Source organism: Phyllopteryx taeniolatus, chromosome 1 (assembly GCF_024500385.1).
Source record: "Phyllopteryx taeniolatus isolate TA_2022b chromosome 1, UOR_Ptae_1.2, whole genome shotgun sequence".
NCBI classification, from domain to species: Eukaryota; Metazoa; Chordata; class Actinopteri; order Syngnathiformes; family Syngnathidae; genus Phyllopteryx; species Phyllopteryx taeniolatus.
In genome coordinates this window covers 10,249,418-10,268,935 of record NC_084502.1, presented here as the reverse complement: position 1 = coordinate 10,268,935, position 19,518 = coordinate 10,249,418, and the positions used below count along the sequence as shown (strand labels likewise).

The window sequence follows — 19,518 nt, the reverse complement described above, 5'->3', positions numbered from 1 at the left end:
CATATCGAGAAAAACAATGCACAATGCTGCACTTTAAAGGTGCGACTCATCCACTTTCTCAAACCATGTTATATACTGGAAGTGAGGTCACACAAATGGTGCCATCGTGTGTCACATGAGTGCACAGTGCACAATGCTTCTGTGGTCATTGTGCTAGAGTTCAGCAATTGCAATAGAAGTTCTCTGTTAGGACAATGCTGCGTTCGCTTCTACCGACTCTAGCGTGTACGCGTCTTTAAGCTCATTCCGTGCGTGTGCGTTCAGGTGTGAACGCCTGGAGGAGCAGCTTAACGACCTGACAGAACTTCACCAGAATGAGATCCTGAACCTCAAACAGGAGCTGGCCAGCATGGAGGAGAAGATCGCCTACCAGTCCTACGAGAGGGCGCGAGACATTCAGGTTCGTCCGTCAAGCTAAAGTGGGACGCTTGGATGGGTTGACCAAAACGCTTACTTGACAATATGAAATTGGAGCACTGCGGTTTATTTATGGCCGTCAAGCTCTCAAGGTTCAAACAAAATGATTTATGGTTGTTATTAATCCATAGAACATTTTGTGTTAGTGTTACTGTGTCACTGATGCTATACAGAATGTGTGTGTGTGCGTGTGTGTGTGAAAGGATGGCTAGTTTTGCATCCGTAGTTACGGAGGTGTGTTGTCATCGCCACCCTCACATTGTCAGTCACACACGCCATGTTGACATTTGAAACAGGAAGATGACACCAAAAAGAATGTCATCGTACCAAATTGTGTGTTTTGAAGCATTCTTTGTAGATGACTCCTCTTTCTCCTGGCCCGTATTTGTGCTTAAGTTGCCCCTTCGCGGCATTTCCTTTCCTTGGCAGTAGGGGGCGCCCACGATCTGTGCCCGGTGCACATTTGTGTTGTGGCCTGAACTGTCATTGAGCTGTGTGTTCAACAGTGTTTTGCTGCTCACAAGGGAAAAAAGTCCTTTGAATTACCTTAATTTGAACATGTTACCTCAGTTGCACGTGATTTTTATCCTTTTCGAGAAGAGGTTGGAAAATGTGTCAGTTTACCACATTTGTACATGATCAAACTAAGGACTGTTTTTTCAGTGTACTTTTGAGAATGGTTATCTGTACTTTCTACTCAGAATGAACTCGTTTTTTGTTTTTGTTTGTTTTTTTCCAATGTTGGCGAATGATGCCAAAACATAAAAAGATGTGAATAGAACCACAGTTGAGATCTTGATTGATTTGAATTCTTCGAGTCTTACAAGGCAGAAAAAAAATCAGGGTCAGGAGCAACATGGAGGAACGTCCACTAGGAAGGGTCAATGGATTCGGAGAACCAAGATGTTCCAGGCCTCTGGCCTCATTTAAGGGAATTGTTCGATGTTGTTGACTACGAGAATGATTGGTGGTGACCCGTTTGTAAATGTCTTCCGTAGGAGGCGCTGGAGGCGTGTCAGACCCGAATTTCCAAGATGGAGCTCCAGCAGCAGCAACAGCAGGTGGTCCAGTTGGAGGGGCTGGAAAATGCCACGGCCAGGACGCTGCTGGGCAAACTGATCAACGTGCTGCTGGCCCTCATGGCCGTCCTTCTGGTCTTCGTGTCGACCGTGGCCAACTGCGTGGTCCCTCTGATGAGGACGCGCTCACGCTCCCTCTCCACCCTCCTGCTCGTCATCCTCACGGCCTTCTTGTGGAGAAATTGGGACGCGCTCTCGAGTTACACACAACGAGCCCTGCAGCCCCCGGGATGACCGAACGCGGCGGCGGCACGCGCTTCTTTGCTCACAGCAGGTGACGAAAGCGGATCGCTGCGGTCACGCCGCGAGTTTGACGGGTGAGCCGCTCGGATGGCTTTGGGCTCGGCGCTGAAATTTCAGCCCAGCTCGTTTGGGAAGCCGCTCGGGATCAAGACTGAGAGGAACAACCCGAGTTGTCACACTCGCCTCGGAAGGACGAGACTGTTTACATTTTTTTTTTTTTGAACTGTTGTGTTGATATCCCTCCTGTAACACAGTGTTGTACTGTTTCGTTTTTAATTCTGGATTTTAATCATTGATATTCATTGTCATTAATATTATTTTATTCAGTACCATGTAGCATCGCAGTCCACGCTCGAGGACGAGTTCCGACAGGAAACTGGGCTGGCAGCTCACCTCAAACAAATGAGTGCTGAATTGCCAACTGGGTGAGCTGCCACTGGTGGATTTCAACCAAAACCTCAAGAGTTGCTCTTCTTTTTTTCTTTTCTTTTATTGCTGTGATGAAATGTGTTAAGACGGAACAGTTAAAAAGGACTACTGAACCGCTGCGTGTCCCGATGACTAACGAATTTTTGTGCTTCCGCACCATTTCTAATCGCAAACTTGATACGCTTTTAATGATTTCCTTTTTAAGCAAAACTTAAATAGAGGTCGACGTGAATTCAAACTAATGAGCCAGGGTTAAGGAGCAACGCTCACCATCTAAGAGCCGCACACAAACGGAACATGGTTCTTGTCAAACGTCTGCCGTATTTGCAGCATGCGCCTGTGAAATGAAGACAAACGACGCGAGCCACGTGTTCTCGAATACCATGACAAAGTCCATTGTCCGAGTAAAAGCAATTTGGTGTTGTAATTGCCTGCCTCGTGCCATGCTGCCCTCAGACCAGTGGCGCTTCTGCAGCTCCATCTCAGATGCGCCGCGAGGGAGGCTGCTGCTTTCTGTCCTCAGTGTGTGTCGTTTCTACTGTCAGTCCAGTTAAATGCACTCTTGCTCGTTTATGAGTTCTCCCTTTTCATCACGGACTCTCCCTGCTTTTTATCTCTGCGCTCATCCTTCTTCTGGTGAAATCAGCCAGTGCCAAACCCGAGTCAACTCAAGCATGCCTGACCGGCGGCTGGGGACCGACCGGCAGGTCTGCAGTGAATGTTGACACTCGATTTTATTAGGTGGAGGGGGGGGGAAGCGGTTTTAACGTTTGAATTATGAATTGGATTGCGTGTGCAAAGTTGTGTGTTTGTGAATCTCGCCTACCTTAGTGCATTTCTTCCGCCTGCCGGCTTGTCAAGGACATGTCAGGATTGGCCGGCGCGCGGAATAGTCCGCCTTGAATTCCACGCGGACAAACTGATGAACTGTACACTGCACTTTAACGCGCAATTAGATAATTGTGTGGGTCAGGCCTTTGACAGAGTTGATCACTTGTGTCGTCCTCCAAACCTCGCAAGGAGGCCGCTAAGGTCCGGATCGCTTGTCAAAACCCGCATCTCCGTTCGCCTAAATTAAATATGACTGCCCTTTTGAAATGTTTCCATTTTACTGAGTTGGGAGTGAGCTGTTATTTGACCTCAGCGTGACCTTGATGTTTCTTTTGTGATAAACCACTCCAGTGCCTTCTGATATGCTTTTCCCAAGTGCGGAATCAATAAAAATGCATTCCCTGCGTACTCATCTGTTTTTTTTTTTTTGGTCAGCTTTAATCCAAGCCTGTTGTTGTTTGAGCGGATGCGCTCCCAAGTACGGGAAACCCTTTTTTTGGTTTTTAATCGTATGGCCACAAGATGGCGCTGCTGAGCCGTTTATATGTCTTGACACCTTCCTCTACGGGCGTGGAAGGTTGTGGGCACTGAATACATCTGAGAGCGCTCTTATCTTGGAGGGGTGACGGGGGGTGGGGGTGACGGGGGGGGGGGGGGGTGTGGTTGGGGGTCTTAGCACACGGTGTGATTCCTTATCACGAAGGAAACAGGTTGTTTGGCGTGGAAGCTCCCGTTTAGTCCGGCAGAGCCCAAACTGTGCTCTTCAGGTGATATCTGTGTGACCCCCATCGCTGCCCGACCCCACCCACGCCGCGCCACGCGTGTGCACTTCAGGCTCATTATGTTGCACTTTTATTCACACTGTCAAGATTTGATGCGCAATTACCCAAAATGGGAGTTCCACCTATCATCTGCTCCTTTATGTTCCACAGTACGTGTCCTGAAATATTTTGCATCAGCTTTTTGGTATTTCCATTTATTCTCGGTTATGTCTTGTAAGATCCAATTGGGGGGGGGGGGGGGGAGGACATTAATTTCCATTCTGATGTGCGAGCATATGCGCACTCCATCCACAGACAAAAGAAGAAGAAAAAAAAACATCTCGAGTGGGAGCGCATGTGTTCTGATTGAATATTTATGAGTGTAGAGCGAGCAAGAGGGGGGGAAAAAAATAGCAATGTTGAGAGCATGAATGTCGAAACGGAAAGGTGCGCCGATGTGCCCATCTGCTTGCACTTTCCATGTGTCTTCTATCGACCGAACGCTTCCAGACCCGCAGAACTAATCTTGAGAGTCGAGGGACTGATGATGATGATGGTGACCTGCCATTAACCCCAAGATGAGCGCAACCCATCGAGCCTTGCGTGTGTGATCTTCTCGCGCACTGAACCAAGCAGCCGCTGCTTGAGCGTCTGGCCCACAAATGAAGTGGAAAACTGGTAGTTTGGTGTTTGAATCTTTTGTGTGTGAACTTTTCTTGCACACTTTTCGTGGCAATTTGGTTTAGTGGTGCGCCGTGAGCCACTTTTGGGTTTAAAGTATGCGCCTTGGACTCTAAATAAAGGTAGGGAAGGGCTGATAGAGGCGCGCGGCTCCACTCGGAGGGCGTGCGGTGGCGCACGGGGGGCACACAGAGAGGGGCAGAAAAGGCAGTCTGCAAAAAAAGGAGGAAGCACGACTCGCCTTATCGCGTCACTCCGCGTCGAGGCGTGAAGCAGGAAACAGCCTTTCCCCTCTCGGATTTGTCGCCAAACGGGCAGTTTTGTCTTTGCTCAATGCGACCCTCGGCCCAGAAGACGCGCGAGCCGGCCAGAAGGAAGAATGCCTCCTCGGATGGAGCCCGTCGCTCTCCTGCTCCTCGCCGTGCTCGCTTTGGAGGCGCGCCGGAGCGTCAGCGCGCTGCGCGTTCACCAGCGATTCTCCACTCCGAGTCGCACCAATAATTTCGTCGTGGACCCGGCGTCCGGAAAGGTCTACGTGGCCGCCGTCAACAGCATCTACCAGCTGAACGGGAGCCTGCGCGCGGAAGCGGAGAAGAGCACCGGGCCGGTGGAGGACAACCTGTTGTGCCACGCGCCCCAGCTTCCGCAGGCTCCGTGCCAGCATCCCAAGGCGCTCACCGACAACCACAACAAGCTGCTGGAGCTGGACAGCGAGCAGGGGGTCGTGGTCGCGTGCGGCTCCGTGTACCAGGGCTTCTGCGAGCTCAGGAAACTGGGCAACATCTCCGAGATCGCCGTGGAGTTCCCACCCAAGGGCGAGAAGACCGTCTTCCCCAGCATGCTCAACATCGCCGCCAACCACCCCGACGCCTCCACCGTGGGCCTCGTCCTGCGCGGGGCCCACGGGGGCGACACCCGCCTGCTCGTCGGCGCCACCTACACCGGGGCCGGCACCCGCTATTTCCCCAAAAACCACAGCAAGGAAGACCTGCGCTTCGAAAACACCCCGGAAATCGCCATCCGCTCCTTCAACGTCCGCGACCTGTCCAGACTTTTCACCTACGACATCAACCCCTCCGAGGACAACGTCTTCAAGATCAAACAGGAGGCCAAGAGCAAAAACAAGCTCCACTTTGTGCGCGCTTTCAATCACAAGACTTACTCGTACGTCGCTTTCAATAACGACGCCAAGATGGGCCACAAGGAGAGCCAACCCAACAGCGTCCTCGCCAGGATCTGTCTGGACGCCGGCGGCCAGAAGTCCAGCGGGCCGGAGAGCAGGAAGCTCACCGAGTCCTACATCCAGGTGCCCCTCCAGTGCGGACGCAACGGCGACATTTACAACCGGCTCCTGTCCGTCTACGCGGCCGACATCCACGCGGACGACGCCGCGGAGGCCTACCTGTTTGGGGTCTTCTCCAAGGGCGACAGGAAGTCGGCATTGTGCGCCTTCAAGTTTGCGGACATCGAGGAGGAGATCCGTCGAGGCCGCAGGAGCTGCTCCAACTCGCCCAGCAGTGACGTCCAGGTGCTGGACAGCGTCATCCAGGGCTCCGGGGCAGCCTGCGTCCACAAATGGAACCTGGTGGTAAGATGAGATTCGCAATTCTCCTCCTGAACTGGATGCGTAAAAAAAAAAAAAAAAAAAAAAAAACGGTTTTAAAATCGTTTGCAGTTGATGGAAAAAATTGTCTTTAAGAATCAAATGTCTCATTTCATATTGAAAAGCGAAGCGCGGAGAGTCTCTGTCGCCAAGTGCTTCGTTGATAGCCGCACTCTCGGCTTCACTTCTTGCTCGTTTTATATTATGACAATATATCGCTCGGCTTCTTCCTGGACAATCACGCCATATCGTTCGTGGTGTTCGCGGCGATTTCGGTATGCGTGCGAGGGTCCATCGCCAGGTGTGAGGGTCTGAGTCAACGATAGATCGAACTTCGCTCATCTTCATATAGTCTAATGTTGAATAAAGTTGTGTTGCAAAGACTTTGACTGCATTTCAAGTTGGAAAGCGACACCGATTTCCTTGGCCAGAGGTCGCTCTGCCGTCACGAGACAAGGCGAGCTCCCTCATCTGCCGTCATTCTCCGGCACTCCGCTTTCGCCAGGTCGTGAGCGGTTCTCCTTTTGCGTGGAAGAGGAACTTGCCTGTCGCAAATCAGGGAGGCTCCGTAATCGTGCTGACGGTTTGTCGGAAGGCTTCGAGCCTCTTCTCGCATCCGACAGCTCACCCTTGAGCAACACCAGAGGACAAGAACGGGCCAGTAGTTTGCCTCTTCTATTGTCTCCTTCTTCTGAGCATCTGTGGCTCGAGTTTTACTAAACCACAAAAAAAAATGGCAGAGAATGGTCGCATTGTCGCTCTCACACAAACACACACACACGCAAGTTCAGATACCATCGTGCGTTCCCAAGTCTGTGCTGGTCTTGATTTCATTTATCTGTGTGACATGAGAGCGTGATCACATGGTGGGGAGCACAAACAGAGCACGCATAGCAACAGAATTAGCAGTATCCAGAATCATCTCTACTGCAAAAACAAAGGCAGCGAGAGAAACAGCGACTGTACGGGCAAGTTCTCATGCGTGTTTGAAAGTCGGACGGTTCTCCGATTTCGAATCGACGGTGGCTCCGGGAAGCCAGGATAAACGGCTTTACAATGTGACAGAATCTTCCATCATCCGACTGTTGCCACAGTCCTTCCTAAACATACATGATTTTGTGGCTCTTTGTGTGACTTTGACACACATTTAATTGTGTGTGCCCGCGTGCCGGCCACGGAACACGGTCTGCTTTTCCTGCCGCAGCCGCTGAGTGAGACGTTTGCACACGGGAATCAGACGGGAGGAATTTCGATAAGTAAGATAACGTTTTCCAACCACGTGACGTTCTTTGCCTTCGGTCAGCCTTCGCATGTAGCCGGTATTGCTGAATGCAACAAACATATCGCCAGCAAGCACGCAAATTGGGCCAAATTACAGTTGTGTTCATTCATGCTTACCGCATCTGATAGTAGCATCTTTGTATGAATGTGAATATACAGTATAACAAAGGGCTAGTGTATTTTTTTGTCAAAAGTAATTTTAAATGTTCATGTCAACAAACATGCTTTAAGTCAAATGACTGATACATTGGTCCCACTCCATCAATTCGTCATGCATACCAAGCGAAATATTTGCCCTTAAGGACATTTCATGGCGCCTTGTGTTTGGCACCCTTGTTGTCTCTTTGTATTGATGTCACTTACAGTAAATGCACAGACATAATTATGCACAGTCTCGCCCTCTAAATCCCGATTCATTATTCGTCTTCACAGTAACGAACGACCTCAGAATCCCAATCGAATCGTTACTCCTTGTACTATTCCGTAATAAAGAGGAAAAATCCAATTTGATTATTTGAAAATTATCTGTTGGAGCAGAAAGAAAGTATGCAGGTGCGTTTTGGCAGCCACTTCTTCCTCCGGAAAAGTTTTTCTTGGTAGTTTAAAATGGCTTACTTTAACCAGGATCCCTTGCTGTACATTGGCCAAAGACAGAACCCAGATTGGTTTTGTGCCCATCTTATTGCCGTAAATCCACTCTGGCTAGGACCAGCCGCCTCTTTTCTTGCCGGATAGCTAGTAAGCTAGTTGGCCGGCCTCGGCGGAGGGCTACAGCTATTTGCAACCGTGACTCATGATCACCAGCAACAACGAACTACTGTACAACTCCGCGCTTGCGCAGAAACGATGTCAGCCCAAATAGCATCGGCTATTAAAAAAGGTTAAACGTTGTGAAATATATATATATATATATATATATATATATATATATATATATATATATATAATTTTTTTTTTAAATGTAAATTTGGCGTGGCAGAATAAAGTAAGTGTGATATTCCAAGATCCGTTCTGATTCGATGATTGCTTTTCCACGCCCCATTCGAGTCCCCACCCATTCGGGAACAACCCTAGTCTCGTATGAATCTAGTGATTAGTAGATGATGAGTAGTAATGCAGTAACTGCGTTCGCAATCATCCACTCATTCCCGACTCCCTAATCACTACCAAGGCGTTTTTAGTGGACATTTTAGGGAACTATCACAATGTCTCCCAGGCTGTGACCAATCATGTCTGCGATCTCATTCGGTATGGATGAGACCGACAACTGCGCCTGTGCATGATTGAAGTCCTTATTCGCACTGATTAAAGTTAGTCCCGACTTGTGATTATCATTTATCACAGCGCCGTGACAGACGTGTGATCTTTTTTTGTGTTGTGCGGCGTGAAGGCCGGCACCGAGGGAAAAGCGCGCACAATTTCTGATAAGAGAGATGACGCTGCCAGTAGATGGGCCTGTGGGAAACCACTGTGCAAATATACACACTTGCTTAATTCCTTTTTTTTTTTTTTTTGAATCCCCCATAGATCCCATTGCTCATTCTAGAGTGGTACTGCTGGTTTATCACTGTCTGCTTTGCATGTGACAAAAGCTGTGTCTGATGAGTGTTGAAGACTCTTCCAAGGCCTTTTTATTTTGATTTTTTTTTTATTCCAAGTATTGAGTGGTTTGGAAGCCTAAGCAGTTCATTGTGATCGCTCTTATCAGCTCTTGTTTCACCCTGTCCTTTCATCACTCGCCTCGTTATTCTGCTCTGTGCTTCTCAACCGAATACAAATGATAGCATTCATGTGTGTTTTTGTGTGTGTGGGTGTGTTGTAGCTGCAGCCAGAGCAGCTGGACTGCGGTGCGGCCCACCTGCAGCATCCACTGGCCCTACGGAGGCCCCTGAGGGCCCTTCCTTTGTTCGAATACACCGGTCTGAGCGCCGTGTCTGTGGACAACGTGCTCAACCACACGGTGGTTTTTCTGGGAACCAGTAACGGACGGCTTCGGAAGGTAAGGCGCGTAATGCGTGCGTTTTTTTCCACGGGTTTTATATTTAATGCAGAGTTTGATACACACTTCTGAAATAACAAGGTAGGAAACAGATCAATAGCAACATGCAAGCCTTCATTCCAAGAAAACTCCGCAAGTGTGTATACACTTTCAAATGATCACTTCGATAACAATCTCAATATCGCAACACTGGTGAGCTATTTTTAGAACAGGCCTGCAGGCCACTCACGCGGTTGTTGGTGACATGATGCCCGCGGGCACCATGTTTTTGACCCCTCCCCTATTGGAGATTGAGGTGGGGTGTTGGGGTGCTGGGTTGCTCATTACTGCTGCTACTACTACTACTACTACTAATAATTGTAATACAAATTTAATTTCAAAGCTAAACTTAGCTGTGTACAACAAGCAGGAATGTCTACTTTCATCTCCACCAGACCGCCTGTGCTCCATTCAGTCATGACCCATCCAGCCCATAATGAGTTCCTAATAACGGGCCAGTTATCGTCTGACACGTCACCAGAAAGCTGTTAACAAGGCGGCCTGGCCACATATGAATCACTCCCTGCTTTTGGTGTGGAGACTTCAGGCAACCGCCTCAGACGTGTGCAGCGGGTCCAGCTTGTTGGGGAAAAAAAAAAAAAAAAAGAACGTTCCCGTCCAATTAACAGCATTCCTTAATTCCGTCTCAAGCACATTCCTCGTCACCCCCGACTGGGCTCGTTCAGCGGTAGTCTGCCAGCGATTGCCACGAGCAGGTCCTCGCCTGTCGAAGGGGGGAAAACCGACATGAGCGCAATCTTCCTGTGCTTCCTGACCTTTTGCCTTCCAACTGACTCACAACTTTTGCAACATTAAAAACGATCATGCTTTATTTCCCTAGAGTTATAGCGCTCCTTGAGCCACGTTTGAGTGACAGAAGAAGAAGAGTGGCTAAAATTATTGGGACGCGGGCCCACCCCACTTGGAGTCGGCTTGAGCTTCCTCTCTTCCCAGAAGACTTTTTTTTTTTTTTCCCTTATAAGATTTGTTTTTTTTTTGTCCGTCCAAAAGAATATTTGTCAAGTCAGAGCTTACTGATGTTGGACATATGAGCCTGGGCCTCTACGGCAAGGTTTCTCAAACTTTTTGGGCCCAGGAACCCCTTTTTTCCCCATTAAACATAACGACCATGTATACCCCTAAATGCCATAGGAAATGGAAAGTTGCATATTCTTGAGAAAAAAACAAAGTTTTATTGTTACGATATCAAATTTATGTGTTGTGGAGGGAAACAAAATTGTATTATTATGAGAATAAAGAAAATTGAGAATCTTATTCAAATAAAATCAGATTTTTCCAAAATAAAGTCGAAATATTAAGAGGAAGGCAGTTTTACAAGGGGGAAAAACGCCTAGTTTTTTTAACAAGTGTATTTAAAAAAATATAAATTAAGTCTTATGATATTAAGCCTTTTATTCTGGAAAAGACATTTTAAAAAATAGGACTACAATGAACCCCCAAATAATCACACATTTGCAGATTCCTCTGTTATTTGCTGAAAGATTAGAAATCTAATGAAGGAATCTAATGAACCGGCAGGGGATATTTTATGTTGTACATTGTACTTTGTCTTGTTGTATTTTATGTTGCTTCGCAGGGATAGTTCTTTGTTCTGGAAAAAAAAATAATTACATGCAAGGATATTAGAGTTATGTGATCTGTCATAATCATATCAGAGCTTTAAATTAGCCCAAAGATAAGGCATGGAGGGGGGTCATCAGTGTATTATGTTTGTTTTGTTATTAGCGATGCACTTTTGAATGATACGACATAATCATTTCTTGCAAATTATTTGAGGGACCCCCAAGTTACGGCTCACGGACTCCCCTGGGTTCCCCACACCCCAGTTTTCGAACCCCTGCTCTGTTGGACATCTTTTCTAGTTCATTGTGAAGTTAATCGATGGACTTGCATTCTTCCACACCAAACTCACCCGAGCGTGCTTTCTGCTGTGGGGGCAGAAATGCAACGCAAATGGAAAATTGTCTGGCTGAAATGAAGAATCAGGACTCGAGGGCGGGGGGGACTACGAGGTTCTAGCCGAGGTCGCCCACAAGGACGGCATGAGTAGCCTGCGGGCCTGTTCTAAAAATGGCTTAGCAGTGATGGGACATTGTGATTTCCAAGGAATGTTGTATGAGAAGTGATGGAAATGGAAACACGTAGAGCTTTAACAGTAGAAATAAAGTGCCGCATATTGATATTTATCAGTTTTCTACCTTGTTAAATCAATATTGATAATTATTGTAAGGAATCATGAAAATGTTCAGTGTCTTCATCACAAGGACGAATATCACCGATATTAATAATAAAATGTAATTAAAGGTCATTTGAGCACATTTCAACAGTGCGTATTAAACTGGTAGACGTTGGCATGAATCAGTAGCCAAGAAGTAGCTGTCACTTTCCAAAAGGTCGCTGACCCCTGCTCTAGCCGAAACTCCGATTAATAAGGGAATGACCCAAGAGGTGTCTCAATACTTTTGCCAACGTAGCGAACGTCTGTCATTGTTCGCGAGTGGCCATACGCGTGCGTGCGTGCGTGCGTGGCGTGCCCCGAGGACAGCAGGGCTGTTGCCGAGGTTAATGGTGCTGTTAGCGTGCGTAATGTGATTGGGACTGTGACTTTGGCTCGGACGAAGCGCGGCCCGACGAACGCTGGCCCAGATTAAGTTAGGGTGGCTCTTGGGACTGTGTTCTGACAGAGCTCTCGCTCAAGTCATTTGGAATTACGGATGAGTGACGTCTCCCCTCGCCCGCATCACAACTGACTTCCACTTTTTTGTCTGCTTTTATGTCACTCTGCCCTCAACACGCGCACACGCGCACGCACATGCAGTACATACGCGCACACACAAACATACAAACACACGTTGGCGCTTGGATTGATGGTGACCACACTCTGATACATTTTGTAAATCAGCAAACTTTATCTTTCCTCGGCGGCCCACGCACAGACACAATGGACTCTTCATCATCATCATCATCATCATCATCATCATCATCTCCGTCGTCTTCCCCTTCTTGCTAAATTGTGGCCTCGAAATATGTATAACATAGCCACAAAATATGAAGGGTTTTATTGTCATTCCCGTGAACAACTTGGACGTCTGGGTCAACAAATGGAACGCACCTTTATGGAAAACCCTTTGAGCATTTACTTGATTTTCTCGATACTAGTATGTTTTTTTTTTTGTCCTCACTCATAAGACAATTCAGCATACTAGTAGAACCACTAATCTTACTAGTAACATTTTTGCCATTGCTGCTTTCCACTATGACAACATTTCTATATACACAGGACAACTTTGGCATACTGGACATCTGCTTGCTACTTGCACTACTAGTGAGGCACTAGATGTTTACTAGTCATATTTAAAAATGTCACCAGTAGTACAATTTTACCTCACTAGTGACATGTCGTGGTCCTACTGGTATTCCAAATTTGCCCTTCTAGTGTATAGCAATGTCATACACTAGTGGACAAAAAACGTCACTAGTGAGACACAGTCATTCTACTAGTGAAGTGGATTTTCCAACTAGTGAAGACAAAGAGCGCAGTAATAAATGCTTAAACGTCTTTTTTTCCCCCTGCAGTTCATCTCCAGCGTAAAATCACATTTAATCATACCACCCCTTTGCATTGTATGTAACCCAAGCCTCCATCTTACATTTTCTCGAGAAAGTGCGCTCGATTTGTTTTCCTAAATGTCCACTACAGAGCCACAGGGACTTCTCGACCTCAAATGACTATTTCGTGCGCACGTTTTCGCCTACCTACTTTGCGGTTACAAGTTTGTTTTTCCCGGCCGCAGATGAATATTCTGTCTGCTTGTTGTACCGACATTGAATTGAATTGATTTCCCGCCGTGTCATTCGCGCTTCCTTGTCCAAGGTGTGTGGCCTCACTGTGTCGCCCTTGCATCTGTTTACTTCCTGAGATGTTTGCTGAAGACGCAGCACAGGTGTCTACCCCTACGAGTCATAACATCATGGGTGTAAACAGGTTGGCCAAGTAAAAAAAAAACTAAATAAAATGAATAAAATAACATCTTTATCTCGTCTTTTGGAAGATAAGATAAAGCCTGTCATCCCAGGTTAGGCTTCTATCTGCCCGGGTTTTACATTAACCAGGGTGTCTCTGTGGGTGCTAATGTTTTTTTGTATGTTTGTAGCTGGGAGAGAGCGGTGGGGGGGGGGGGTGGGCGGTGGGGAGGGGGTTAATGGGGGGGGGGTGGGGAAGGAAGTGACACAGCCGTGTTTGTCGTTCACTTTGTCGGTTCATCAGGACGTCTCCAGTCTGTAGGAAGAGCCTCCAAATTGCAGAAATAAGAGCTTTCACTGTCTGCTTGACAGGAAGCCTCACTCAGCAGTTTGCTTTCCTCTGCGGCAATGTGTGCGTGCGTGCGCACGCACGTATTTGCGTGTGCGTGACTGCAGAAGATGTCGCCCATTTTCTGGAGGGCCAGTGTGGACACAAATCAGTGTTCTGGAACAAGATTACGCACACCGCAAATATTGCGTACACACGCAGGAATATTCCCAAGTCAACAATAGGAATATTAATTGCATTGCTTACGTTCCCATATTCATACATTGGTTTTTAAAGAAGAAAAATATGTCTTGTTTGCTTGAGCAAAACCCCGAGGGGCTTCCTAGTAAAATATTTGCTTTCCTAAATGAAGTGTCGGCTGTCGAATTGAATCCCCCTGACCGGCTCCATGGAAGACTGATTAAAATGGAGCTGCTGAGGTGCTACTAAAACATCATTTGTCCTTCTTTGCGGCGTGAAGCCCAATGAAAGCATCTGTAGTCTTGGCAGTTCTTTTTTTAATCACCTTATTAATCAACAATTCTGGCATGCGTCGCGTCGCGTCTCCCTTCCAAGCCATTTAGCTCACGTTAACATCGTCTTTAACATCGACATGTAAGGATTTGTTGACTAGCAGCGCGTGTGACGTCATGGCGAAAAGGTTTTTTGTGTTACTTCCATATTGTAATCCTCCAAAACGCCTCTTTCACAGGTGACCCTCACAGCCAACATGACGTCCGCTAGTCAGTGGACGCTGAAGCTGCCGGCCAGCGAGCCTGTCCACCACATCATGACCTTTGACCCCAACGACAGGACCTTCCTTTATGTCATGACCTCCCACCATGTAAGGCAACGGCTGCAGTCGTTTGTTTATTCTCCTTTATTCACTTTCATGGAAATCCGAGTCGTTTTGTGTATGATCACTGAGACACCATGTGACCGCACAAAGCTCAACATTGTCCCTTTGCGGCAGTGGTTTCAAACATATTTTCATCACGGGCCGCACCGTAGTTATGGTTGCCCCCTGGGGGCCGGTAATCGTGCTGAAACCACGACATTGTATCGTTGCTAGGAGTGGAACGGTATCCCGAAAATCGCAGTTCCGTACTTGGTTGTTGGTTCGGAACTGGTTTTCAAATTGGCGGGGGGCCAGCTGAGTGCAAGCTCTCTATTTTCCAATGATGCCCCAATTACAAACAAACCATTAAAACAATGAAAAGGTTTAAATATAAACAAAATAACATAACTACAAAACAATAACATAAAATATGCGAATGCAAAATACTCCAAAGCAAATTTGTCCAACCTCAGTCCTCCTAACATTTGCGATTTTAAGCGCAAAAGGATTATGAGCATCATTCAAAATCTTCAGGAAAAGCGCATTTGTTCAAGAGGAAGGTAGATTATGCCGAAAGGCCTTAGAAATTAACAGTAAACAGTATTTCTCTCTTATCAGAGTCAAGTAGGTCCAGCCGACATTCGGGCACAGTTGGCAGGTCATAAATCCATCAGCAGTCATAAATCTAATAGCGGCGTGAGAAACTGTATCGAGCGCTTTCAACGTAGAAGTCACATCAAGTTATATTCCTCTTATTTGCATCAACAGAAAGTTTTTTTTTTTCAATTGTTATTATTTTTGGGGTAAAGTAGCTTAGCAGCCGATGTTTAATTTTGGATGCAAACGCATCTTGTGGTAAGATCAATGTGCTTCCATACTTCAGACGTTTTTAGACTATTTTAAGGACCGATGTCGCACTGCCCTATTCTTATTTTAACATTTCCGAATGCAAATGAGACATTTTGTGGGTCTGTTGCTATTTTCCAGAGTCCAGTCAAACGTTGTTTGATGTATACGTAAACAAGAGAGAGCGAGGTCAAGTCCACAATAGCCCACAACAAAAGAGGAAACTAGCGACCATTTGTTATCTTTGCCTGCAAAATTGTTGTACTACACCAGCCTGCCGCAAAATGATGACTATTACGCAAGATAACAATCCAATTCAGCCCGGACAATGGTAGTAATTCCTAATTTTCACACTGAAAACTGTCACAGAGGTGTGAATTGAACAAAGTTGAATTTTCCGGTTATAGTTTTTCAGTGGTGTCCAATTGTACAGTACGACATCATAATGAGAGCTTTGCGAAACATTTTGGTCATTACATAAAGAGACTCTTTTCATCTGAGCATTATTTCCTTTTATTGTTCTCCAGCTTTCGTACGAGTGATCGTGATGTTGTGGCAGGCACTGCAGTCATTTGAAGTCCCTTTTTCCCGTGTTTTGAGGGTTGGTGCTTTTTGCTCGAGCAGATGCTGAGGGTCAAAGTGGCCCAATGTGAGCAGTGGACCAGCTGCGGCGACTGCGTGGCAGCGGGCGACGCCCACTGCGGATGGTGCACTTTGGAGAATAGGTACGAGAGCCCCCGCACCCACAAGTGGACGAATCGTCCCAACCTTTATTCAGCCGACGCACATCTGTTTGCATTAGAAAATACCACAATAAAACAAAAATGTCACACAAAAAAAAAATCTCAATTTTCCCACAAAATGACTTATATTGGCCCTGTCGTAAAACTCTTTGCTATTATTCTGTTCTATGATTGGCAAGAGGTGGAGACACAGGTTCATTGTATCTTCTGCCATCTAGTGGAGGAGTACCGCCTGTCACTATACATCGCCAGCATAGATAGATGAACAAAAATACATCCTTGATGGTAAATAAATACTATTTTTGGGATCAATGAGATGAAATTGGATCATTTCTTGAGGCACAGAGTTGTTGGGAATCACGGGATAACTGAACTACGCGTAGCTATTTTTATAAATTGTAAAACCTGGGAAAGAATGCTCAGAGAAGTACTGGGATTTCAAGTCTCTTCTGCAGTCACATTCTTTATGCAACATTGAGTCAGAGACATGATTTCGGTCTTTTGCGTGTCTCCTTGACAGACCGCTTGATTTAAGACACTTAACCACATTTGCAGTTAGCCAGAGCGGTCTCTCTCAAGGCGTCTTCTTGCAATTCGGCAGCCTTCGGTCCATAACTCCCAACCAACCAGTTTATGCACATTATTTGTTGTAAATGAATCCTAAACCTAATCCACGAGACCAACGCTCCTGAACTGAGACCTCTCTGAGCAAATCCTGCGTAGTCTTGTCTTAAATCAGGCAGTGTGTCAAGAAGACATGCAAAAGACTGTGAATGATCAATAACGATGATAACGTGAGGCAGGTTTAACGCGATATAAAGTCAAATTGCCGTTCAGATACGGACAGTTTGCGTTCCTGCCGAACGAGCCCGGCAGAATGTTTTGGGGATTTGGAGGGTGATCGGGTTCGCAAAGGGGGGATCTTTGCCAGTTTGGCTGCTGAGTGGCAGGCTGTGAGGCTGCTCGCTGGGGCTGAGCGAGATGTGCGCTGTGATCAGCATGGCTCTGCGAGGGCCGGCTCTCGGGGATAGTATTGCGTGTGTGCGCGGAAGTGAAAGAGAAGGTGGCTTGCTTGATTAAAGCAAATCCGATGAGATAGTGCCTTTTCTGATGAGTTGTGCTGCAACTCTAGAGGCACTGGCACTGCCACGGGACACTCAGAGCTGGAGGAGCGGAACTGATGAAGAGCTCTGTGCGTGTACGTGCGGTCAGACTGTCATCTCCCTGTCTCCTCTCCTTATTTATCTATCTATCTATCTGTCGTCCCTTTTATCCCATTCCCTTCCTCGCTTCACTGAGTTGTTTTCTCTCTTTGTCTTCCTTTCTTGCTCTGGCTCTCTCGCGCGTTCCTATTTTCCAGTAGCTTCAAGAATCAGTCGTTCACGTCTGTCCCCGTAGACCTCGTCTCCCCCCGCGCCTCTGCCCTCTTCTCTCCGCGTCTACAAAGGAGCGTTGATTGTGCCGATGGTGGTGGGAGGGCGAGCGCACACTGGCTCTTTTGACAAGGAAATGTCAAAGTGTGTAAGCCTGTGTGTCTCTGTCTCTGCGAGTGCGCGGCTGATGTCGTGGGTGTGCGTTTGATGTACTCTTTGCACAGTCAAAGTCAGTCTGGCCTCCGAGCTGGCATAGGCCGCCGCCTCCCGCTTGTCAGATGGAGAGGTTTGTCGTGAGGCTTCCTGGGTCACCTCGCCGTCTTTCTATATACTCCGAGGAGCAGTGAGCTGCATCCATCCATCCGTTCTCTGCAGCACTTCTCCAACTGGCGGGTCGCTTTCGACTGTGCTGAAGCCTGAACTGGTCGCCAGCCAACTGCAGGGCACATATACATGTACAACCCATCCATCCATCCATTTTCTGAGCCGCTTCTCCTCACTAGGGTCGCGGGCGTGCTGGAGCCTATCCCAGCTGTCATCGGGCAGGAGGCGGGGTACACCCTGAACTGGTTGCCAGCCAATCGCAGGGCACATAGGAACAAACAACCATTCGCACTCACAGTCACGCCTACGGGCAATTTAGAGTCTCCAATTAATGCATGTTTTTTGGGATGTGGGAGGAAACCGGAGTGCCCGGAGAAAACCCACGCAGGCACGGGGACAACATGCAAACTCCACACAGGCGGGACCGGGGATTGAACCCGGGTCCTCAGAACTGTGAGGCTGACGCTCTAACCAGTCGTCCACCGTGCCGCCACATGTACAACCATTCACATTAATTCTATGGACAATTTAGAGCTCGGGCGTTAAGTTCATTTTTGTCGCGGGCCACATCCGGTGCCGGGCAGAAACCTCACATCTCCAAAACCATCACTTTTCAAGAAAACAAAAAAAAAATGCCATGTTTGCTGAGGCATTAACATTGCATCGCCAAAATATAGCGAGCCATTTTCAACACTTTGTAGTGGTCCATATTTTTTGTAAAAAAATAAATAAATAATAAATAACATACACCAATAGTATCAATTTGTTTTTAAAAAAATGTATATAAAATTGACCAAATTTGGTCATGGGAGGTTTCTGTCTGACACAAGCGAATTATACACAACAGATTGATGGATAGCTCGTTTTGAAATCAGAAGCCAGTAAAAATTGTTTGTTCAAATGGTTTTCAACTTGTTTTAAAAAGAGGATTGGGCACCAAAAAATACTTGCAATATCTCAACATTATTAAAAGTAAAGACAATTTGTAATTTGGGTACTTTAGATGGCCCGTTAAAATGATGTGGCAGGCCGGATCTGGCCCCCAGGCCTTTAGTTAGACACCTGTGATTTAGACAAGTGATTGTCAGGACCCAAAAGTGGTCCGTGAAGCCATTTTGGATGGGTCATGGACAGGTAGTAAAAAATTCCAGGGGTCCTTGGTTTACGACTCTACCGCCATGCGACATTACGAGGTAACAGAGGGCGTAAGAAAACGCTCAGTTAGCACCGTATTTACTCTACTTCTTGAGATACTTTCATGCCTTGAAGTGCTTTTCCTGCAAATATGTATTGCTGTAATTGTTATTTTAGTACTGCGTTAGCTTAGGTCGGTGCGTTCCGACTTCGACAAATTCCGGATTTTGCAGCCACCGTAAGAGCAGTGAAATATTCCAGGTGCATCCCAGGTCGAACTTGCCTTTCATTTGTAAAACAACACAATTTTGACTTCAATTACTTTCTTACTACTTTGAGTTGTAATTCAATTTCCAGCTCCATTTAAGCAGTCCTTCGCATCAAAATGTTTTTAATCGCACAATAATTTGGACTGTTAAAACTGTTAAGGTTGCTGTGATCTGCGTCCTTCATTTCCTAAAAAGAAGACAAACTAGATGTTGAACTTTCCGAAAAAAGAAAAGATCGGACCAAGTTAGAGTTTTCATTTACCCTACCATGCGTGTTTTTGGAATGTGGGAGGAAACCGGAGTACGCGGAGAAAAC

General features: G+C 46.7%; 2 protein-coding genes across 12 annotated transcripts in view; both read left to right on the top strand.

Moving 5' to 3' along the window:
* Positions 1–3,407, top strand: part of tmcc1a (transmembrane and coiled-coil domain family 1a) — a 45,748-nt gene extending 42,341 nt beyond the window's left edge. For all 11 annotated transcript variants that reach the window (XM_061769645.1, XM_061769567.1, XM_061769602.1 and 8 more), the window contains 2 exons: positions 265–400; positions 1,416–3,407. In XM_061769645.1, the coding sequence (XP_061625629.1) occupies positions 265–400; positions 1,416–1,730 (451 nt within the window). In that variant the 3' untranslated portion in view covers positions 1,731–3,407. The remainder of the gene's footprint in view (positions 1–264; positions 401–1,415) is intronic.
* Positions 3,408–4,514: 1,107 nt separating this feature from the next.
* The window catches only part of plxnd1 (plexin D1), a 79,407-nt gene continuing 64,403 nt past the window's right edge, over positions 4,515–19,518 (top strand). The window contains exons 1-4 of the mRNA XM_061769555.1: positions 4,515–6,029; positions 9,148–9,324; positions 14,388–14,519; positions 15,984–16,084. Of these exons, the coding sequence (XP_061625539.1) occupies positions 4,821–6,029; positions 9,148–9,324; positions 14,388–14,519; positions 15,984–16,084 (1,619 nt within the window). The 5' untranslated portion in view covers positions 4,515–4,820. The remainder of the gene's footprint in view (positions 6,030–9,147; positions 9,325–14,387; positions 14,520–15,983; positions 16,085–19,518) is intronic.